Here is a 22,523-nt window from a genome sequence, read left to right on the forward strand (position 1 = left end):
AGCTGGAGGGAGGGGGAGGATGGTAATCTCATTTGGAGGAAGTGACCAAACTCCGCTGGAATGCAGTTCTGAGTTTGGTAGTGGATGCAGTGTAACAGGCTGGTCTTAGCTAGAAGTAACAAAAGCCAACACATCTTGCTGTAGGAAAATGCCTCACTACACAGTGGTGCCGGTGGAAGACAATCACACTTCGAACTATGACAGTCTGGAGGGCATCAACTGGGTTGATTACAGAGATACAGGGCCAGGTTTGAGAGACCACAATGACACAGTAAGCTCTGATGGTAAGTTCTGAACTTTTTTTTTTTTTTTTTTGTAACACTTTCCAGAAGTAACTGATTCCCTGGCTGCTGTGATTTTATACAGTCCTTTATTCATTGTGGGGCAGCAGCTGCACATCTTGTCTGGTGAGACGGTTTGGCACTTTTTTGTGTTGTTTTTGTCTGTAAATACAGTACTTTTTGGAGTGTGTGGATTACCTTTTTTTTTTCCACTAAATTGGTTGCATCGTGATGGCCTATGAATGGGTGTTGTCTGTTGACGGCTCTGGGCCCTGTGCCCGGTAACATTCCCATGCTTCAGTAGAATTACTTTAATAATATGATGTGCAGTACATTGCATGCAGCAGAAGGGGTAGGGGGTGTTGGAGGTAAGGCATATCCCTTGTTTAACAGTTTGCTCACCAAACACTTCATTGGAAGTAACAATAAATTACCTTTTGAGACACTATTGACTTATCCTGTAGAGAGCAGTGAGGTCCCTCACACTGACAGCAGCCACAGCTCAGAAAGACACACACAGAGAAAGCATGTACCTTTGATACTGCCTGTGTTTGGATCATGCTGCAAATATAGTATTACTCCATAAAGGCGAAATCTTAACCGTACACAGAGCGGAAAAAAACTGCATGTTAAAGGTTAAAAAAGAAAAAAGCAAGCTGATCTTTGTGCTTAAGTGGCCCAGCAAAGCTACTGTTAGCAGCTGTCAGGTCACATGAGTCCTGCAGCAATGAACAGAGCTGCAAATAGCTTGGAGAACCATTGGGAATATTAACAAATAGTGATTATTATTCTAGTTAATGTTACAAACTGTTAAACAAGCGACCTGTGAGACAGTGCTAAAGAGAACTCCTGGTACCGAGTCGTTTCTGTGCTTCTAGATTTCTAACATCAACAGGTGCTCTTCTTTTAAAAAAGAAAAAAATGGGACGAAATTAAGACGAGGTTTGAAGAAAATCATTTTTGTCTAAGCTTAACAGGTTTAAGCATTAAGAGTATTGCTGTTCAAACGATGATGCAGTACAACAAAGGCATAATGTCAGAGTATTCAGATTAAATGGCAATCTGGAATATTGATCCACAGAGTATTACCTGATGTAGGAGACCCCTTCTTTTCTTGTTTTTTTCTTTTTGGGTCTAATGTTAATGATATTAACCTGTGACGAAGCTAAACTCAGCCACTGTTTACCTCTGAATGTTTGTTTGTTTTTGTTTTCCCCCAACCTGATTAATTTTATCATTATAGTAAAAACTGTCCGATTTATAGTTCTGCTGTTTAGTTTGCTTACAAACAGCCCCAGGGATTGTTAGACAAGGTGCGATGATTGTATCGCTTATTATTTACCATATATTTCTGACTGGGTATTTCATCTATTACATCCCACCCCTGAAATAGACTGACACAGGCTACCATATGGAAAAACAGCAATCTGTTGTATTTTGACTAGTTATACGATGTATCCATGTAATTTGCATTTAGGTGATCTGCAGTTGAACTCTTGACCCTGTGCAGGTGTATCATTGATATTATTGCAGTTGACAAACTAGAGCATGTAGACAGGCACTAGTGATTGCCCAACCAGATCACTACACAGGTAACAACTGCATAGGATTTAGCAGGTCCTAGTCTGCCACAGGGATGGAAATAAGACTCCTGTTGCATAGCAGTTTCACCCATTCCATGTTTTACATCAAGCTTCATTAGCCATAGTGTATAGGTAACAAGCTAAGGTGTGTCTTCTCAAATTCCTAGTAAAACCAGGAATGGATCAAAGTTCTACGCAATGGGGGTCTTATTTCCATCCTTGTACAGAGCATTTGCATTTAAAAATACAGGAAATGTATAGTGTTTATAATTATCAAAAAAAGTTTGATCGGTAAATATTTATGTAGTTACAAAGTCACCATAAGCAGCAGCTAGCATTTGTCAAACACCAACATGCTGTTATACACTGTATCACCATTAACGACTTCAGGGATACATTTTTACAGTGTGTCTTTATTACAGTGTACAAATAACTTAGTAGTTTCGTGACAGGTGCTCTCTTTAAAAAAATAAATAAATAAATCTAATTAAAGACTGGAATGAACACTTTGAAAACACTGTCCTCCTTAGTTAGCCTTTCTGTTTACCAAACATATCGAGTGTAAGGTCTAAGGCAATGGGCTGCAGTGAAGGTACAATAATGCAGATATTGAAAGTACATTTCTGAGTCCCACAAACCCTGAAATCCACCCGGGGCTACTGGTCCTGCATGGCGCCCAAATACATTATATTAATAGTGTGAAGAACATGTGTTTTTCTCTCTGTGTATTCACCAGACATTACTATCAAAGATAATGACATGCGAGTAGCCACAGAAAAGATCTCACCTCCATGCATCATGTCCTTCTAACTGGCAACCCCTGGCTGAAAGCACACCCTCCCAGACTGCAGTAGTCAGAGTGACTACTGTAAACCCAGTGTTAGTTTGGATTGAGTACAATTACCGGAAATTGTACTTTCCTGCTTTGTAGGTTGTCAAGACTTGTCAAATGAAGAAGCATGCATGTTATACTTTAGACTGTTCACCATTACCTTACCCTGACTGTTCATTTAAATAAAGTTTATGAATGTTCTTTGTCTGCTGTTCAGTATGTCATCAGCAGTCTGGAAAAGTTTCATGAAAAGCAAAGCCTTATTTAATCCATTAATGTTTGTAAACAGTGGACCGGTTCTTAGTTATTAAGACTGAAACAAACACATTACCTGTGCATGCTTGAGTGGTTGTGAAGTGAGCTGGTCCCGAACAGCTTGCTGGAGCTCGCTGTGGCGTGAATGAATTACAATCTTGGCAACATTGCATTTATTAGACCTGTGAAGTTTTTGGCATTTTTTTTTCTGTTACATTTTTAATTAAAGGACTAAAAATTAATCTCCCCCCAAAAATGTCACCTCCAAGTGTGCCTCTTTTAAGTAAAATGAAAGATTAACGTTGCATAACCTTATGGCCCGGGATGCAGTCAAACATGAAACAAGCTTAGCTGAATTAATGGTACTTAGTGCTGTTTAATTCTATCTTAAAAGTTAATTTAAAAACAAAGAAAGGAAGACCTAACAGTTGACTCTGTTACATCGGAGTTTTAAGTGGAAAGAAAAACTTTAGAGAACTTTGACTTTGTTTCTTATATATTGTCCTTATCATTTTGATTGAGTTTATTTGATATCGTTTTGCTGTAACCATTTTCTTGCGTAGACTAAAAAATGATGAAAATAAGAATTCCTAGTATTGAAATAAATAAATAAATGCCACATCTGTGTTACGATCACCATTACAAGAAATGAAAATGAGACTTGCATGGAATGTAATGGGAGTCGTGCCTCCAAACCTGAAGGCACAGGTGATGCCATTTATTCAGTCTTACCTACCATGATCAAACCATTCCAGTTCCATTCCTCTGTAAATGCCCTCCCTATGTTTCTATATCTGGGTTAAGCATGATGTGTGTTAGTACTTGACCTACGTGTACAGTAGGATTTCTGGTGGCTGTTTGGAAACCAACTGGAACTCATCCCAGTCTTCCAACAAATCCACAAATCGAATGGTGGCATACTGTAGCACTGAAGAATATTCACACTCCTTACAGAGGGTCCAGAGATATGATTGAACACCTACATTTCTTGATTCCTCATCTCATCTCATCTCATCTCTGTGTTTTATTGACTGGCCTGAAGTCTCAATCTGAATGTAGTGTGGTGCGCTTCATCTTCAATTTTAATAAAGATGAGTTTGTATTTACAGTAGGTGTATATCAGTCCCCTAAATAGGCTGCAGTCGTTCAGTGCTCTCAGAGAAACGTGTGCATCACAGCCGCTGTTGTTATCTGAGCAGCTGTTTCTTAAGGAAAGGGTAGCACAGACTGTACACAAATGGCCATTGTATGTGTTATTAATAGAAACACTTTTGAGAAGTGTTGTACCGTCAAATTTATTACATTAATGCTCTTGACTTCCGAGAAGGTTATGCGTGTTTTTGGAGACGTAAATAGAACAAGATTTGTTTCTTGAATTTGAGGGTGATTGTCGTGTATTTAAATAAAAAATTTGAAAACTAAACACAGTTTTAACAAGAATGAAAATGTGTTTGGATTTGTAAGGGAGTTGAACTTTAAATAGCGAGTCACTTCTCAAACAAAGTAATGCTTGTTATCCAATTGAAATTTAAATGAACCTTTCCTGTAAAAAAAGTTATCCCCTCAGGGCTTGGATTTTCTAAAAGAAAAGCCTGTTTTTATGTCTCATTAAGAGACCAGATTTACTGGGATTTTTTTGCCACTCCACTGCTGGTTACCCTCCTGCCTGTACTGTGTAACTGTAATGTTATTTGAGTTTGTGTAAATTTGTTTATTTTAAATTCTGTTGACTTCAGCTTGGGGGTTTGTTGTCTCAGGTCAGCGGCACACTGTACAGAGTTTTGCTTGTGATGTGACTCACAGGAGGAAAGCATTTACAAGAGCGCAGTGGATTCCTTCTGTTAGCTTTTTGTGTTCTTTGAGTCTAAAGCCAAAACAAGTGATACTGAGGTGCTCCCTAGTTTATCAGTGATTATAGTCAGTGAACCCCAGAGGAATGTACAGGTGAAGCATCAAATCCCAGAGCGTGCTCTGCACTGAATAAGGTACTTTTGCCCTTTGGACTGGCCTATTGAATTCTATACAGTAACCTTTTTGATCATCAGCTGTGAACTTGAGTATACCTCAGAAGTCCATAAGAATCCTGGTTCTTTCAGCAGATCAGGGCAAAACCCTGCAACAGAGAATTTAAAAACCTTTGACGTATAAATGTCCTGGCAACAATATGATGCCAAGTAATTCTTAATTTCTGTCATGCGTGATAACAGAGAGATTTGGCAGAATTATAATAATTTTTGCTGACATTCTTTGATATGTCAACGGGAAAACATTCCTCATGTAGCTGAACTTGTTCAGGCTTGTCATGCAAAGCTCTTGTTTTTTCTGAGCAGGGCTCAATGGGGGGGGGGGGGGGGGGGGGTGAGCATCAAAGTGACTGTAATATCCTTGTAAGCGGTAATCCACTTATTAAAAAAATCATTAGGAGCTTGTTTTATGTCTTAGTGGGCCAGCGATGCTTGAACTGCTGAAACCAATGAAATTTGAAACTACAGTTCAGTCGAGAAGACCTTACAGAGTTACAGGCAGATCGCTGATTTGTTGTTTATCTGTTAAAAAACAGATTTGTCAAAAGAAGGGTAGTGCGTTCATAGCATCTACATTTATAAAGTATACAATTACCAATGGTTATGTACTTTACCTATTCCAGTTATAACTAATTCTACAGAACATTTATTTAATCTCATTACTTAACTGAACCATTATTTATTATGCGATTCCAACCTCAAGACATCAGGTAATCGAGGAATGTCTGCTAGCCCAGTGTGTACAGAGCTATTTTGCATTCCCCTCTTTATTTAATGAGTTTAACCTGTGCACAGTTTGCATGGGGCTGAAGTCGCTCAGGTTAGTCTCAAACGATAAGTGATACAGGGTTACCTCAGAAGAGGGAAGAGGGCAGCATTGGGCAGAACAATCACTGTTTGTCTTGGAGACCATCAGTGGTGGTGTAGGACAAGGATCCTCAAGTGATCTTGCTCTTGGCCTGGCTTATTGAATTCTATACAGTACCCTTTTTGATCGTCTGCTGTGAATTTGAGTATGCATCGGAAGTCAAGAAGAATCCTGGTTCTTTCAGCAGATCAGGGCAAAACCCTGCAACACAGAAATGTGAATAATTCTTTTTTTACAGGTGATTATGCAACATTTAGAAAAAAAAGCACGCTGCCCTACATATAGGCTTCGAACTAACAACTTGTTTATTTTCAATTTTTAAACATTAGTGGTGCAAACTTTGGAGGCAAGCTCTAGTTCTATTAGTGAATCCACTAATGAAAAAATTGTAAAAAATGAAGTTGAATCAGCTGTTTTTATCTGGAGTTAATGTCTGAGAGTTTTGGGAACTGCCTCTGCACATTACTTGTTGTCATGGGAACTGAAAGGTCAACAGCAGTGAGGGGAAAGGAATTTTTTGAAAGTTTCAATTTAAAAAAAAAAAAAATCTAGTAACCCATACAGATATTTTAAATATGAATTATTTAAAATATATTAAATATTTCAAACTACAAAGAAACACTTTGCAAAGGCTTTTAATTTGGTACTCAATTTGTAACTTTTAACAGGTGTTTTTTCTCCTTTTCGAAAAATATCTAAATACAGAAATTAATTTGAGAGTTTACAATAAAATAAACCATATAGAGTGTACTGTTGGAGGAGGAACTAGCTAAAATGCTTATTTAATATGACTGAGTTTCTTACAGTTTCACCTTTTTGTTGTGAAGTTGTGGTTGATTTGAGAACTACCCACCCAATGTGATTATTTATTAATATCATAGTTTGGTTACACTTTACATTGTGTCTCTAATTACTGTGTATTTGCATAGAAAGTTATATAGTGCCAAAAGAACCCTAACCCTTTTCTTATACAATTGTGTACTTGCCTATATCGTGCAAAAAGTAAACTCTTTGCAACTAGTAAACCCTGTGCCATCTACTCCAGTAGGATTTCAGTGGGCGCCCACAGTCCTCCCCCTGGAGGTTTCCTATTGGTCCCAGAACTAACTTAATGTTGCTGGATGCTTGATGATGCATGCAGTTGTTCGTCAACACAGCACAGCCCCATTGGGACACCATACCCTTTGCAATAGGGCTTTCCCAAGCTCCAGCTGGAATGTGTACTGAATGAGGGCTGCCGTGTGAGAAGAATGGTAAACCAGGTTACTGAAAATGGAAAGGTAGTGTTCAAAACAGGTGGGTGCATGGCCCTTTTACGCATAACTTAGCATGCTGGAGCATGGAGCCTTAGCATTGCAGTGTCACCAGTGTGACTGAAGTGTGCAGGGTTTGTTGTGAGGGGACGGGGAAACCAGCCAGCATAGTGGGCTGTACGGTTATCCTGGTGTGTCTTGGAAACAGTCTAAGTGTTTGTTTGTTTTTTTTTCTTGCTGCCGAGATGCACTTGGATAATTTAAGGTGCAACCAAAGACATGAGATCTTAGTTAGGAAATGGCACTAAAGAACGTGGTAATTTGATTGCTGTGGTTTGATTGCTTGTTTGTTGTTATATGACATTTTGATAATGATCCTTTTCAGCTTCGTATCAGCTTATATACTGCAGTGGACACACTTAATTACATACCATGTGTAAATCCAGATTAGTTTGGGTTCTGATACTAGATATTAATAATGAGCTGGTCTTTTATATGTATCAGGTTACAGATGGGTGGTTTACTGTACAATGTAGAAAACCAGATGTAGAATGTGCTGGGAAACGTTTAAGCCAGCCACTTTAGCACCCTGTGTTGTTGCCTTTCTCTAGACTCTAGTTAACCTGCTTGCACCGTGGTGGCAGTGTTTACATTAAATACAGGACTATTGGCAGAAGTGTGCTTTTAAAAGCAAGTTATAATGTAGTGTAATGTTTGTGTAATTCCTGAAAACCGAATGCGCTTTGCTGAACCGCTTCCTCGAAGGATAATGGGTCTTGGGGTTAAAACTGATTTATTGTAATTCATGGTACAATGGTGGAAAGGGGAGGGGGACATGGAGATTATTAATTGTATTAGAACACAGTCTATTAGAAAGTGATTGGAAATTAGAATTACCTGGGGTTTGTGGGGTTTTTCTGTGTTTTTTCAAATTTGTTCAGGGTTTCCTGCTGTATACAACACCTCAAAGGATGTACTGACCTTGCACCTGTAGCTACAGTACTGCAGCTCTAACAAAGGAGCCAGGTAAATTCCTTTAAGGATTCTTTGCAGACTCTTCTGCTGTACTATAGAACTGTCACCTTCATATTTTGAGAGAGATAGTACTGTACATTGTGAATGGACTTGCTCTGAACTACTGTGAACATCTCAAGATTAGACAGCGTTCATTCAGATAACGAGTTCATGCTCTGTTCTTGCTTTTGAGCTGCTGAAAGAGTCTAGAGTGCGGTCTTATGGAAAGTTTAGGGTTTTATTTTCATCTTCACAAAATTTTAAAATCCGTCACACTTTCTTTTTTAAGGTAATAATTGGAAATGTAGAAGTATGTGATTATTAACAACGTGCCACCTCAGAGGTGTTTCATCCATTTGTGGTTGAGGATGAGTTAACCACGTGTGATTTGATGACTAACGGTTCCAGGGTAGGTGTCTTGTGTGTGCAGAAAAAGAGCTGTGCAAAATGAATTGTCTTAATCATGCATGTGGAGATATTGCAAAAGAAACCATGCTGTGCAACCCTGTAATGCACTATCTATAACAAAAGCAGAGTAAATAGTTTAATGATGCTAAATCTTAACTACTCCCAGGATAGTGGATGTGTAGAAACAGGCTTTGAAAAACAAAACATCTCCTTTGCATCCAGTCACCTGTGTGAAGGACTGGACGGCATATCAACAGTAAGCCCCCAGTCATATTTGCATGTTTACATCTTGGATGTCTCAATGCACTTTCTAAGCTGGTATTGTAGCTGATTCTCTTGAAATGGCAAGACCGAACTGTAAATCTCTAAAGAGTAAAAGAGTCCTGTTAATGCACCTTGCTGTCTTGCAGTCACACTGCTGCCTACACCCACCCCAGGCAGGGTCTCTGAAACTCTGGCTCTCTGAACCACTAGAGTAAAGGATTTGTCTGGAACGCAAACAGGAGCTGCAGTGTTACTAAAACAAAAGATCTGCCGGTATGCCTTCTAATTGAACATTTCAGACAGCAATAATTTAATTAGACAGCCCACAAGTTAAATGAGGCACACAAGGTCACAGCGCTATACGTTGTTGTACACACCTTATACACAGATTTTCATCCAGAGCCGATGGCAAGCTGGAGTCTGGCTACCAAGCATGGGTGATTTCTATCCATATAAACACAGCGATCGACAATAAAATACGAGACTAGTCTCGCTATACATTGAGAAGTGTACACATTCTTACAAGAGTGGTATTGCATTCCCTTTGTGCTATGGTACGGAAATGTTTATGCCATGCATTGGCTCCAAGTAATTCTTCAATGTTCGTTAAATCCAATTTCAAGAATAAGCATTTTTTTCATGGATATTATTGCATTTAAAAAGGCCCTGTTTGTGTATTGATGTGATATGAAGTATCACTTATTAATGCTCGTTGAGGTTTGGTAGGATTGCGTGAGACTAATCTGTTTGTGTTGGGCTTACTCAAAATTAAAGAGAAAATGGTCTTGAATGCTGCAGAAATGATCACGCTAATCTAATTATTAGAGTTAATTGCATTTCCCCATTTTCTTTTAATTTAACAGATATTTTGAAGCATTTTATACCCCTTTCTGACCCAGACAGCACCCCTGGGTCAGAAAGGGGTATAAAAGCATCCCTCAACATGCATGTGCACTGTTTTTACATCCCACCTGCATCAATGTATTTCTGGCACTGTATTCTATTCTGAAATAATGAACTGATGTTTGTGAAGCCCCCTAGTACTGTACAGGGCTCCAAGCCAGGACGAGCACAGCCACTGTATTGACTCATGCTCCGAGTCTAGCCTAACCTAACCACAACGCCAGTCAATGTTACTGTTCCTGATTCCAGCCGTACCTCACTGGGTTCCCTGTTTAATACACTGTGGGCGCTTATGAAAGCCTTGGCCATTGCCAGATCTCACCGCTAAGCTGTGTAAAGGCTCTTGTCTCAGTGCCCTTCACTTGCCACTGTACAGTGCCCCGTTATGTTGCTGTATTGAAATAGCTGCTTGTGTTTTCTCTTCTAGGTCACAGCCAACATAAAGAAAATAGCCCTTTCCTGAGTAGCGCTGACACGGCAAATGGAAATGACTACTATGACAAGAACTTGGCCCTGTTTGAGGTACCGTGTATTCACCCAGTGCCATTTCTCTCCTGTGCTTTACATCTAGGTTGCTGCAGCTGCCGAATCAAGTCGTTCTAAATGAAATGTGATTTAACTGTCTTCCAAAATATTGAGTATTTAAACAGTGGCAGTATTAACATCTGCCTTTGTTTTTTAGATAAGTTGATAGAATCCAGTGTCGGTAAAGGACTTCTCTTTCAAATCTTAGCAGTATCTTGAGGCTCATCCAATTTAAATGGGGCATTCCTTAGCACAGGTTTTTAAGGGTATGGAAATATAGGTCATGATAGTTCTGCCCTCTGATTGGTTGGGTTAATGAAAAACTGAATTTTGAAAAGGTTGAATAATGTGAATATAGTTCATGCTAACCCAGAAAGACACCGTTTCTGTATAGGGGATATGTTTGTGATGACAGGGATCTAAATGCATGTAAGACTCCTATTACATAGCAGTTATGCCATTCCCGGTTTTACTACGAGCTTGATTAGCCACAGTGTACAGGTCACAAGCTCAGGTGTGTCTTATTAAACTCCTAGTAAAACCAGGAATGGATCAAGCTGCTATGTAATGAAAGTCTGTGCTGCATGTAAATGATGAGCAGGTTTCTCATTGTGTTGTGTGCAGGAGGAGCTGGACATTCGCCCCAAGGTGTCCTCCCTCCTCAACCGGCTGGTCAACTACACCAACATCACCCAGGGAGCCAAGGAGCACGAGGAGGCAGAGAGTGCAGAGGGCTCCAAGAAGAAGATCCCAAAGGTGAGCCCAGCCACTGCACACAGCTGTGGGACAGGGTGGGTAACGACTGAGCTCCACTCCACACCCAGCCACTGTACACAGCTGTGGGACAGGGTGGGTAATAACTGAGCTCCACTCCACACCCAGCTACTGCACACAGCTGTGAGACAGGATGGGTAATAACTGGGCACTCATTCCACTTGCGAAAAAGACATCAGGACCTTGTACACCTACTATACAGCGTGCCAGAACTCGGTCATCAGGCTATGTCATATATTACACTGATTAGGTGTTCTCTGTTAAATCAAGAAGCCACAGCATGTTGACTATAAAGAATTAGTGAGGCAACCAATATTAAGTTATGCCTATCATTCCTGACTAATGGGACCTTTAGACATCTGAAGACAATTGAGAACTGTCTTGTCATTTTGTTACTTCTGCCCATTTAAAAACCTAGATTAATCACTGTGCATAAATGTTTTGTTGCAAATCAGGTCCCAGGGGGAAGTTCAAGAGTCCAATACAGGACAATGTCCTGCAGCCCACCTTTAGGTTTCCACTTTGCTGCACAAAGTGTAATTTGGGGTCCTCTGAACCATAACATAAAGTTACGCAGCTGTCTGCTTACTGTTGGCAAAGGGAGCCCCAATTGTTCTCTTTTCCAAAGCCATAAGCTTCCAAAACAGAAGCCCTGTGCTGTTTTTCTGTTTGAAAACATAGTGCAGCCTGGCCACACCCAGGAAAGAATATTCCTCCTTTACAGGTTTGAAACTAATAATAGCCAGCAGACCTGCCTCTGCTCTGCAGACGGGAGGCTGCCGGGTGTGAACCACTGTGTGTCTGCAGTCACTAATCAAAGCCAGACCATTAGGTCAGATCCACAGTGGGAGAGCGTGTAAACAATGTACCCAGCCCTATAGGGTTTGCCCATGACATCAGCAGTTATTTAGATAACTCGGCAGTTGTCTGACTCCCAGGGCCTCCTAGGCATGAGATGCAGCCAGCAGGCTGTCCGATACCTGCAGCCCTGGCTTGCTGCAGAGAGAGGGGGTGCTGTGACCTTCAGAGTCCTGATCAATGCCTTTTAATCAATAGCTTGTTTCTGTTCACATGTGCAGAGAAATGGTGCACCATGTAGTATGTGCTGTTTGTTCACAAAACATATTTGCTGTTGTGTTTTAATTACAGGCCCTTGGGTAATATATTTAACAAGAGTACCGGTCTGGCTGTCAGTGAACAGGTTGTTAGCAAGCCATGTATGTTTTTAATGGAATAAAATAGGGGTTATTTGCAACATACACACCAGCTTCCCCGTAGATGTAATTTTACAAAATCTGCCAGATAGAAACGGATGCTCTAAGTACACAAGTTCACAACTAAATAAAAAATAAATGGCAGTGTTTAGTTATCTTCGTTATCTTTTTACTGACGTGTGTGATTCACAGCTGGTTTTTGTTTTGCTCCCCAGGCCCCCAGCATGGGCACCCTGATGGGGGTGTACCTGCCATGCCTGCAGAATATCTTGGGGGTGATCCTGTTCCTGCGCATGACCTGGATCGTAGGCACTGCGGGGATCATGCAGTCTCTCCTGATAGTCTTAATATGCTGCTGCTGTGTGAGTAGGACTCTGCATTCAGAAGAGCGCTCTGTACATACTAAACTCAGCACTCTGCTGTGTGAGTGGGGCTCTGCATTCAGAAGAGCGCTCTGTGTTCATGCTAAACTCAGCACTCTGCTGTGTGAGTGGGGCTCTGCATTCTGAAGAGCGCTCTGTGTTCATGCTAAACTCAGCACTCTGCTGTGTGAGTGGGGCTCTGCATTCAGAAGAGCGCTCTGTGTTCATGCTAAACTCAGCACTCTGCTGTGTGAGTGGGGCTCTGCATTCAGAAGAGCGCTCTGTGTTCATGCTAAACTCAGCACTCTGCTGTGTGAGTGGGGCTCTGCATTCAGAAGAGCGCTCTGTGTTCATGCTAAACTCAGCACTCTGCTGTGTGAGTGGGGCTCTGCATTCAGAAGAGCGCTCTGTGTTCATGCTAAACTCAGCACTCTGCTGTGTGAGTGGGGCTCTGCATTCAGAAGAGCGCTCTGTCTTCATGCTAAACTCAGCACTCTGCTGTGTGAGTGGGGCTCTGCATTCAGAAGAGCGCTCTGTGTTCATGCTAAACTCAGCACTCTGCTGTGTGAGTGGGGCTCTGCATTCAGAAGAGCGCTCTGTCTTCATGCTAAACTCAGCACTCTGCTGTGTGAGTGGGGCTCTGCATTCAGAAGAGCGCTCTGTCTTCATGCTAAACTCAGCACTCTGCTGACGACAGTAGAGCCGTTGTCTTGTTTGTTTTGTTTCTAGCCGCTGGGGCTCTTACAGGCTCTTGCATCATGGATGTCCCAGACTTCAATCTGCAATCCTAAGAGATCAGTTGTCTCTGGTACAATAGATTTTCAGAAAGCTTTCAGTAAGAAGGTGATTTGTCTTGTTTATGTATCAGTGATACAGTACAGTTCAGTGCGGGTTTCAGAAGACTCTGCCAAAACGTATTTTTCTTAAAACAAAAAGATATAATTTATAGTTTTAAAGACAGTGTGACAGTTGCTTTCCTGAATGCGTGTAATATTCTTTTTCTTTCTCTTTAGACAATGTTAACAGCCATATCAATGAGTGCCATTGCTACAAATGGTGTTGTTCCAGGTATAGCATCTCATTCCATTCTCTGCTACGTTTAGATTGTATCATGTGTGCAAGTAGAGTAAGCCTTATTTAGCGCACATATATATATATATATAATCTCACTGTAATTTTTTTAATTTTCCTCTTTTTGCATATTATAACAATTATTCATTTAAAATTGCAATGTCGGGAGCACATCAAGTGTTATGGGAATCCTTCCTTCAAGAAGTGCAGGTGCATGTCCCTTTATTAAAATGCAAGCCTGAGTTGTGTTTTGTCTTGCAGCTGGAGGTGCCTATTTCATGATCTCCAGGTCGCTTGGCCCTGAGTTTGGGGGAGCAGTGGGGCTGTGTTTTTACTTGGGGACCACCTTCGCAGCAGCCATGTATATTCTGGGTGCTATTGAAATATTACTGGTAAGTAATGCAGGGGATAGGGTTAGAGTTAGAGTTAGTTATGGTTAGGGTTAGAGTTAGTTAGCTAGTTAGTAAGGCAATTACATAGGTGATACAGAGCAAACAAGTCATGGCGTAATTCTTGGCATTCCAAGAAAAGCAGATCATGCAAAGTACTGCATCGTCTTGAAAAAATATATATGCTGAAGTTTATTTCAAACAGCAGCTAGCAAACTGTGTTTTAGTGCTGCCAGACAGGAAAAGAGCAGATTATTTCAGCACCTGTTCAGCGATTCTGTACGCCTCCTTAAACATTCCTCCAATTATAGCTTTGACCTCCCAGTTTGATTTGTTTTTGCACAGAAATACATCGTCCCCCAGGCAGCGATATTCCACAGCAGCAACGTGAAAGACATGGACAGCATCATGCTGAACAACATGAGAGTCTATGGGACCCTTTTCCTCAGCTTCATGGCGCTGGTTGTCTTTGTGGGGGTGAAATATGTCAACAAGTTTGCCTCTCTCTTCTTGGCTTGCGTGATAATATCCATTTTGTCAATATATGCTGGGGCAGTCAAATCCGTCTTTAACCCTCCGGAGTTTCCGTAAGTGTGAGTGCGTGTGCGTGGTCATATCTTTTACCTTCACCTCATACTCTACATCATTACAGTAATGATTAAGACCGTTCCCTGTAGACATACTGTAAAGACATGTATCCTGACACGCTTCTTCAAAGATCACTGCTGTTAAACATTATTTTGTTAAACAATGGTAAAAGCATAGAAAGGATGTAGTGCCTGATAATGAAATCTTAATTAGTGTTTATTGTTACAAAGGGCTAAACCATTATCTTGAAGTGGTGTATTGTACGTTTTGCAGGTGAGAGTCACCTCCTCGCTGAGAGCTTGTATGTTTTGTTTTTTTTAATCAGGATCTGCATGTTGGGCAACAGGACCCTCTCTAGAGACCTGTTTGACGTCTGTGCAAAGACGGTGGTGGAAAACAATGTGACTGTAGCGAGCAAGCTGTGGGAGAATTTCTGCAGCACTGCAAACATGACGGTGGAAACATGCGATGAATATTTTGCACGCAACAATGTCACTGAAATACAGGGGATCCCCGGTCTGGCCAGTGGTATCATAAGAGGTACTGCATGGAAATGAGGCTTTAGAACTGTCCTGTACATTTACAAAGATATGCCTGGTGAGACCGGTGTAGTACTTTTAGGTTGGCTGCATGGGGTTAGTAATGTAGTTCAGACTCGCTCCAGTGGTCTAGCACCCATCAGATCAACAGCAGTATAGTATCTATAGCATTGCATTTGCAAACTGTGCATATCCTGAATTAATATGAAAATAACAACCGAAAAAGGTTCAAAACATATTAAAAAAAAAAAAAAAGAAAGAAGTGATCTTACAAAAAATACCGATTTGCAACAGTTTTCAACAAAAAAATGTCCCATGCTTTATCGTTATTGACATGTATGACTGCATGTGGCGTTTTCAAGAAGGCATAGACCCGCTACTAATTTGTGGGGATTGATTCTTTCAGGCAACCTGTGGGCCAGCTACATGGAGAAAGGCGAAATCTTGGAGAAGCCTGGCTTGCCCTCCGCAGATGTGCACGGATCTTTGAGTAACCTGTACCTGTATGTGTCCTCTGACATCGCCACCTCCTTCACTGTGCTCGTGGGCATCTTCTTCCCCTCCGTGACCGGTGAGCTGGGCAGGGGATCTCATTCTGCACTGCAAACCTGTATGCAGGAAGAGCATTGCACTCCAGCAACACCGAACAGACCGCTAAACGAATCAATACAGTAGCACCGGACAGACCGCTAAACGAATCAATACAGTAACACCGAACACACCGCTAAATGAATCAATACAGTAGCACCGAACAGACGGCTAACCAAATCAATACAGTAGCACCGAACAGACCGCTAAACGAATCAATACAGTAGCACCGGACAGACCGCTAAACGAATCAATACAGTAGCACCGAACAGACCGCTAAACGAATCAATACAGTAGCACCGAACAGACCGCTAAACGAATCAATACAGTAGCACCGAACACACCGCTAAATGAATCAATACAGTAGCACCGGACAGACCACTAAACGAATCAATACAGTAGCACCGGACACCGCTAAACGAATCAATACAGTAGCACCGAACACACCGCTAAATGAATCAATACAGTAGCACCGGACAGACCACTAAACAAATCAATACAGTAGCACCGGACAGACCACTAAACGAATCAATACAGTAGCACCATACAGGCCACTAAATGAATTCTCTCCAATAGCACCGGACAGACAATGCAATCTTTATTTTCTGACGCAAGAAATATTCTCTGAGTCAGCATTAGCATCTCAGTAGTGTAAATGTATTCACACCCGTTGTTCAATTTACAGAGTTGGGCTTTTATGTCTTGTCAAGAATTGTCTTCTTGCCTTGCTCAGGAATTATGGCTGGTTCCAATAGATCCGGAGATCTCAAAGACGCACAGAAATCCATCCCTGTTGGGACAATCCTGGCTATCATCACAACATCGCTAGTTTGTATCCTTTCATGGCACAAAGAAGACCTGATTGTCTGTTGCTACCATCCCCTGTAACACAAGCATTTACTGTTCTCTAGGTAAAAGCATTTCCTCCGGTATGTAATTAACTTAATTGCTACAAAACGGAGATACAGAAGAACGTGGGAGAACAGGCTAGATTCGTACAGCTATTTCCTCCACATCGTTTGCACAATTTCTTTTCTGAAAGGAAAGAAAATGAATTACAATTCAAAAACAAATAAGAAAGGACAAGATTAGTTATAAGTATTGGGTGTGTTTTTGTTTTGTTTGTTAATAATTATATTACTTAGTTTTTGGGGGGGCGTTCTCCTTTTTTTAAAAAAATGTAAAAAGTAAATTAAAGATGAAAGTAAGTGCTTTGAGGGGGCTCCCGAGTGGTGCATCCAGTAAAAGTACTCCACCTAGAGTGTAGGATGCGCCCCATAGCCTGGTTCGCCGGTCAAAGTCCAGGCTATTCCTTTGCCGACCAAGGACGGGAGCTCCCAGGGGCCGATGCATAATATGCCAAGCACTGCCCGAAGGGGGGGGAGGGTCAGGTCGGCCAGGGTGTCCTCAGCTCATCGTGCATCAGCGATCACTGTGGTCTGGCTGGGCGCCAGTGGGCTTGCCTGTAAGCTGCCCAGGGCTGCGTTGTCCTCCAACGCTGTAGCTCTGGGCGGCTGCATGGTGAATCCGCAGTGTGTAAAAAAGCAGGCGGCTAACGGCACACACTTCGGAGGACAGCGTGTGTTCATCTTCACCCTTCCCGAGTCAGCGAGGGGGTGGTAGTGGTGAGCTAAGCCTAAAAATAATTGGACACGACTAAATTGGGGAGAAAAATTGGGGAGAAAATAATTGGTATATATATATATATATATATATATATATATATATATATATATATATATATATATATATATATATATATATATATTATATATAGTTCGTTCTAAATTTTTAATATTAGATAAGAACAGCATTATAGTAAAACTCAGTTAAAAAACTCAAACTAGCATTTCAACCACTGTTGTCTTTTTTTTGTTTTGGTATTAGACTAATATTAATCTACCACATGATTTGTCACTTACACATACATGATATTGATATTGCTAAGGATAAGTTCCTTGTAAATATAAGCTCTGAAATGTGATATATATGTATATTTGTAGCGTTTTATTATGATGTGAAATGTGATGAATCTGTGCAGTTTCTCACAGACGTGTGTGTTTCAATTCCTTGACCTCATGACTCAGACTTCAGTTCCGTGGTGTTGTTCGGAGCTTGCCTTGAAGGGGTGGTCCTACGAGACAAGTAAGTGCGTTAATAAAAGCGTGGCTTCCTCTGGTCTGGGGGACATCTTCTGTCACTGTTCTCAAGAGCAGTTTCATCTGCTCCGTACTTGAACACTGTCGATTCAGAAGTGTTTCAACTCAATCCAGCCTGGCTCGATTTGAGAGTGGGATGTAGCCCAGGCACTGTTGTCTTTTAAAACAAGTTTGACTGTATCCTAAGCAAACACTGTTGAGCGTTTTGGAGGAAGTTTTTCATCTGTAACATCAATCACGCAAGCTTCGGTATTGATCTCTGGCGTGAAAGGAAGTGGAATCTGATATTTATTTTGCGGTTGTCGTTGGCAGTCTCTGCTTGTCATGGTTGTAGGGCAGTAAAGTAACTGTAACCCAGTGTTCAGGTCAGGATTGAGGGGCGCTGTCTCGCAAAGCTGTGAGGGGAAGCTCTTAGGATGCAAACTGAAGTGAGCACCGAGTACACAAAATCAAAAAGTGTAATACATAAAAAAAAAAAATTAAAAATCACAAAATAAGTACAAAAAAATAATAATTATTATTATTTATGTATTAGCAGATGCCCCTACCAACCTACAACCTACAACCAACCCCTGAGCAACCTACAGTTGTATACAAAATAAAGTACATATCAAGAATTACAGTACAATTAAGAGCAAGATATAAAATACAATGACTTCAGTTCTAATAAGAGCAAATACAAAACACAGTGCTGTTTGATATCGGGGCAGTTCAAGCGCAGACAACAGTGTTGAGAGTTACACCAGGGTGAGATACGAGTGCAGGTGAAATACAAGATATTACAGATTGGGTTGAGTGCAGGATTAAATACAGTACAATAGGGAGCAGATAAGTACAAGTTCAAGTGCATTAAAGGCAGAGTGCTGTATTGTCCAGAAGGGAAGAGTTGAGTTTTTGTTGTCTGAAGAGCTGTGTCTTGAGGAGGCGCCGGAAGGTGGTCAGGGACTGGGCAGTCCTTACATCCATAGGAAGGTCGTTCCTCCACTGCGGAGCGAGGGTGGAGAAGGAGCGGGCTCTGGAGGCAGGGGAGCGTAGAGAAGGTACAGACAGTCTTTTAGTGCAGGCGGAGCAGAGAGGTTGGGTGGGGGTGTAAGAAGAGATGAGGGTCTGGAGGTAGCTGGGTGCAGTCTGGTCAAGGCATCGGTAGGTGAGTACAAGAGTCTTGAACTGGATGCGAGCGGTGATCGGGAGCCAGTGGAGTGAGCGAGCAGTGGAGTAGTGTGGGAGAAGTGAGGCAGAGAGAACACTAGGCAAGCAGTAGAGTTCTGGATGAGCTGGAGCGGACGGTTGGCGGACGCAGGGAGGCCGGCCAGGAGGGAGTTGCAGTAGTTAGGCGGAAGATTACCAGGGCCAGCACGAGGAGTTGCGTGGAGCATGAGGAAGGGTGTGAGATGTTTTTATGTGCACACCCCTAACCTGGCTGCTGCTCGCCTCCCCTCAGATTCGGGGACGCTGTGAAGAAGACCCTGGTGGTGGGAACACTGTCCTGGCCCTCCCCCTGGGTCATTGTTATCGGCTCCTTCTTCTCCACCTGCGGGGCCGGCCTGCAGAGCCTGACTGGGGCGCCTCGGCTCCTGCAGGCCATCGCCAAGGACAACATCATCCCCTTCCTGCGGGTTCGTACCACCCCTCCTGTTGCCCTCTGCATATTAATAGAGATGGTTCTGACCTGCCCTGCCCTGCCTGGCTGCTCTGTGCTGGCTCTGAACTCTATAGTAGTAGACCAGCCAGCACCAGCTTGCTGCTGTTTGGTGGCAGTAGTTGTTTTTGGTTGTTTTTATTTGTTTTTGTTCCTCTTTTGTTACTGAGTGTTTAATGAATGCACCTGTGGACTTTATGCCAGAACACATTTATATTTTGATACCCTCGAGTTGTTGTTTTTAAATACTGCTGCACAGTATGTGCTAATGAGGTTACGTTAACACTTGTTTGAACTTGGCTTCTGTTTTTGTAGCAGTGTAAGATGGGTGCACCTCATTTTAACACCTTTGCTTTGTTTGTTTGTTTGTTGGACAGGTGTTTGGTCATGGGAAGGCCAATGGGGAGCCGACCTGGGCGCTGCTCTTGACCGGTCTAATCGCCGAGCTCGGGATCCTCATCGCTTCCCTGGACATGGTGGCTCCTATCCTCTCCATGTGAGCAGCCCACACTGTTTCAGAAATATGTGCATGTCATACAGAATTGGCAACAGATCTTGCTTTTCAGGATCTGATAACCCAGGATTTGTTAAGACCTGAGATTCTCACAGGGTTTTTTCCACTTGCAATATACAAAGACAGGAGTTTGGTGTCACACTGTAATTGGCCTAATTTTGGTTGGCGGTCCCGTTTCACTTGCCTCTGTTTATTTAAACATCACTACGGCCCTTAAACTCCCTTGTGTGTAAATTGGATTACCAGGAGCACTACTTGGCAACATGCTTAATTAAATATATTAATTTAACCAGTGGATGTTCTCATTAGGATCCTTGCACATTGAAGAACAGTTCATGGTAATGCATGGTCATCATGGCCTAAACATGAATGAACAAAAAAACCCTACTAGCCACATTGCCACCTGCTCTACATGTAAGCACATTCACATAGTACACAAATACATTCAACAATGCCCTATTATTATTATTATTATTATTATTATTATTATTATTATTATTATTATTATTATTAATAATAATAATAATGGTAACAATTATGCTGTTTAGAAAGAAGAATTTGTTTGTTGAATCTTCTCTTCAGGTTCTTCCTGATGTGCTATCTTTTTGTTAACTTGGCGTGTGCTGTGCAGACTCTGCTGAGAACCCCCAACTGGAGACCCCGGTTCAAATACTACCACTGGTAAGAAGAGAAGTGCATGCTGTACCCTAGAGAAATGGCCAGCCCTCCTTGGTTAATCTGCTGGTATTACCATGTGACTTTCTGCAACAGTGACTTTGTCGAGGCTGGTACTGCGTTGAATGCCACGTTGTAGAAGTCTGTTTTATTGCCAGTACAGTCCTGTTGCCATTGCTTTGTGTCGTCTGTTTTCTTTATGTTCAATGGTCATTATCACTTCTTTTTTTACCAAAAGGAAAAGCTTCACTTTGTGGTTGCTGTAATCTTTACTTATTTTGCAATCTGACACAGAACTCCACGGCCAGGAATACATTTCAGAGTGACTATTAAAGGCGTGTGTGTGTCTGTGTGTCTGTATGTCTGTGTGGGAGGCTGTGTGGTCCACTGGTTAAAGAAACAGGCTTGTAACCAGGAGGTACCTGGTTCAAATCCCAGCTCCTGCTGTGTGATCCTGTGTGATTCGGGTGGGACGTTGTCGTAAGTGACTATGCAGCTGATGAGTGAAAGACACCCAGCAGTGCAGCTGTTCAACACTGCTGTTGTGTACAAGCCCATGTGAAGCTGCACAATGGTTCTGAATGAGGTGTTGTGCTTCCTCCCTCAGGGCTCTGTCCTTCCTGGGGATGAGCCTCTGTCTGGCACTCATGTTCATCTCGTCCTGGTACTATGCATTAGTGGCAATGGTGATTGCAGGCATGATCTACAAGTACATTGAGTACCAGGGGTAGGTCTGGATTTATTATTAGTATTATTGTTGTTATTGTTTTTATTTTTATAAACCAGCATAATCCTTTTTTCCCCAGAGCTGAGAAGGAATGGGGGGATGGTATCAGGGGCTTGTCTTTAAGTGCAGCCCGCTATGCCTTGCTGAGATTGGAAGCTGGCCCTCCTCATACAAAGAACTGGAGGCAAGTAACTGGCCAGTGCAGGGGGTTTGTCCCTGAATGTATTTCAATACTGTTTTTGCTGCCTAACATGAATGGGGATTGAAGTTTCCTGCAGGCATTGGAAAGCAATGCAGTTTAACTCTGCACCATAACAGGAGATTAATGTTTGATTACGCATAGAGAAGGCAAGCAGCAGCTGAACCACTTTGCAAGAATTCTAGAGTGCAGTGAATGTGAGAATGTTGGGTCAAGCCGTGCTTTTGTGTTTTGACAGGCCCCAGCTGCTTGTGCTGCTGAAGTTAGATGAGGACCTGCATGTAAAATACCCCCGACTGCTGACGTTTGCATCCCAGCTGAAAGCCGGGAAAGGCCTCACGATTGTGGGATCAGTGATCCAAGGCAATTACCTGGAGACCTTTGGAGAGGCACAGGCTTCAGAACAGGTATCGACAGTCTGGGTTTGCTTTTTGTGATAAACTTTAAAAAACTTTTCGTTTTTGATTTTTACAATCACGTAACTTTTGTAAAGTTGTGATTTTTTTTTTTCCAAATTGCTAAAAGTATGTCCTGTATAGAAGATGTGTTTAATATTACCATCAGTTTTGTTTGTTTTTCCCCCGTTAGGCCATTAAGAACATGATGGAGATTGAAAAGGTGAAAGGCTTTTGTCAAGTGATCGTAGCCAATAAGGTGCGTGACGGGATTGCTCATTTGATTCAGTCCTGTGGGCTGGGCGGCATGAAACACAACACAGTGGTGATGGGCTGGCCCTACGGGTGGAGGCAGAGCGAGGACCCACGAGCCTGGAAAACATTCATCAGTAAGATGTTAACTTTACTAGCAATAGTATTTTTGCCACTTGGGTTTGTATGTGCACTTAGATCTTTAACTTCCTGTTCTTGAACAAAAAA

General features: G+C 41.9%; 1 protein-coding gene across 2 annotated transcripts in view; it reads left to right on the top strand.

Moving 5' to 3' along the window:
• LOC121296203 (solute carrier family 12 member 4-like) overlaps positions 1-22,523 on the top strand; it is a 26,975-nt gene continuing 4,452 nt past the window's right edge. The window contains exons 1-18 of one of the 2 annotated variants that reach the window (XM_041221491.1): positions 1-284; positions 10,113-10,207; positions 10,835-10,966; positions 12,414-12,560; positions 13,574-13,628; positions 13,893-14,023; positions 14,366-14,607; positions 14,934-15,148; positions 15,554-15,718; positions 16,469-16,567; positions 17,823-17,880; positions 19,336-19,510; positions 19,911-20,029; positions 20,630-20,728; positions 21,330-21,449; positions 21,529-21,633; positions 21,887-22,055; positions 22,237-22,432. In XM_041221491.1, coding sequence (XP_041077425.1) covers positions 149-284; positions 10,113-10,207; positions 10,835-10,966; positions 12,414-12,560; positions 13,574-13,628; positions 13,893-14,023; positions 14,366-14,607; positions 14,934-15,148; positions 15,554-15,718; positions 16,469-16,567; positions 17,823-17,880; positions 19,336-19,510; positions 19,911-20,029; positions 20,630-20,728; positions 21,330-21,449; positions 21,529-21,633; positions 21,887-22,055; positions 22,237-22,432 — 2,458 coding nt within the window. In that variant the 5' untranslated portion in view covers positions 1-148. Of the gene's footprint in view, positions 285-6,977; positions 7,140-10,112; positions 10,208-10,834; positions 10,967-12,413; positions 12,561-13,573; positions 13,629-13,892; positions 14,024-14,365; positions 14,608-14,933; positions 15,149-15,553; positions 15,719-16,468; positions 16,568-17,822; positions 17,881-19,335; positions 19,511-19,910; positions 20,030-20,629; positions 20,729-21,329; positions 21,450-21,528; positions 21,634-21,886; positions 22,056-22,236; positions 22,433-22,523 lie in introns of those variants that run through there. The other variant, XM_041221492.1, reaches the window with a different exon arrangement.

Source organism: Polyodon spathula, chromosome 21 (genome assembly GCF_017654505.1).
Source record: "Polyodon spathula isolate WHYD16114869_AA chromosome 21, ASM1765450v1, whole genome shotgun sequence".
Classification (NCBI taxonomy): Eukaryota; Metazoa; Chordata; class Actinopteri; order Acipenseriformes; family Polyodontidae; genus Polyodon; species Polyodon spathula.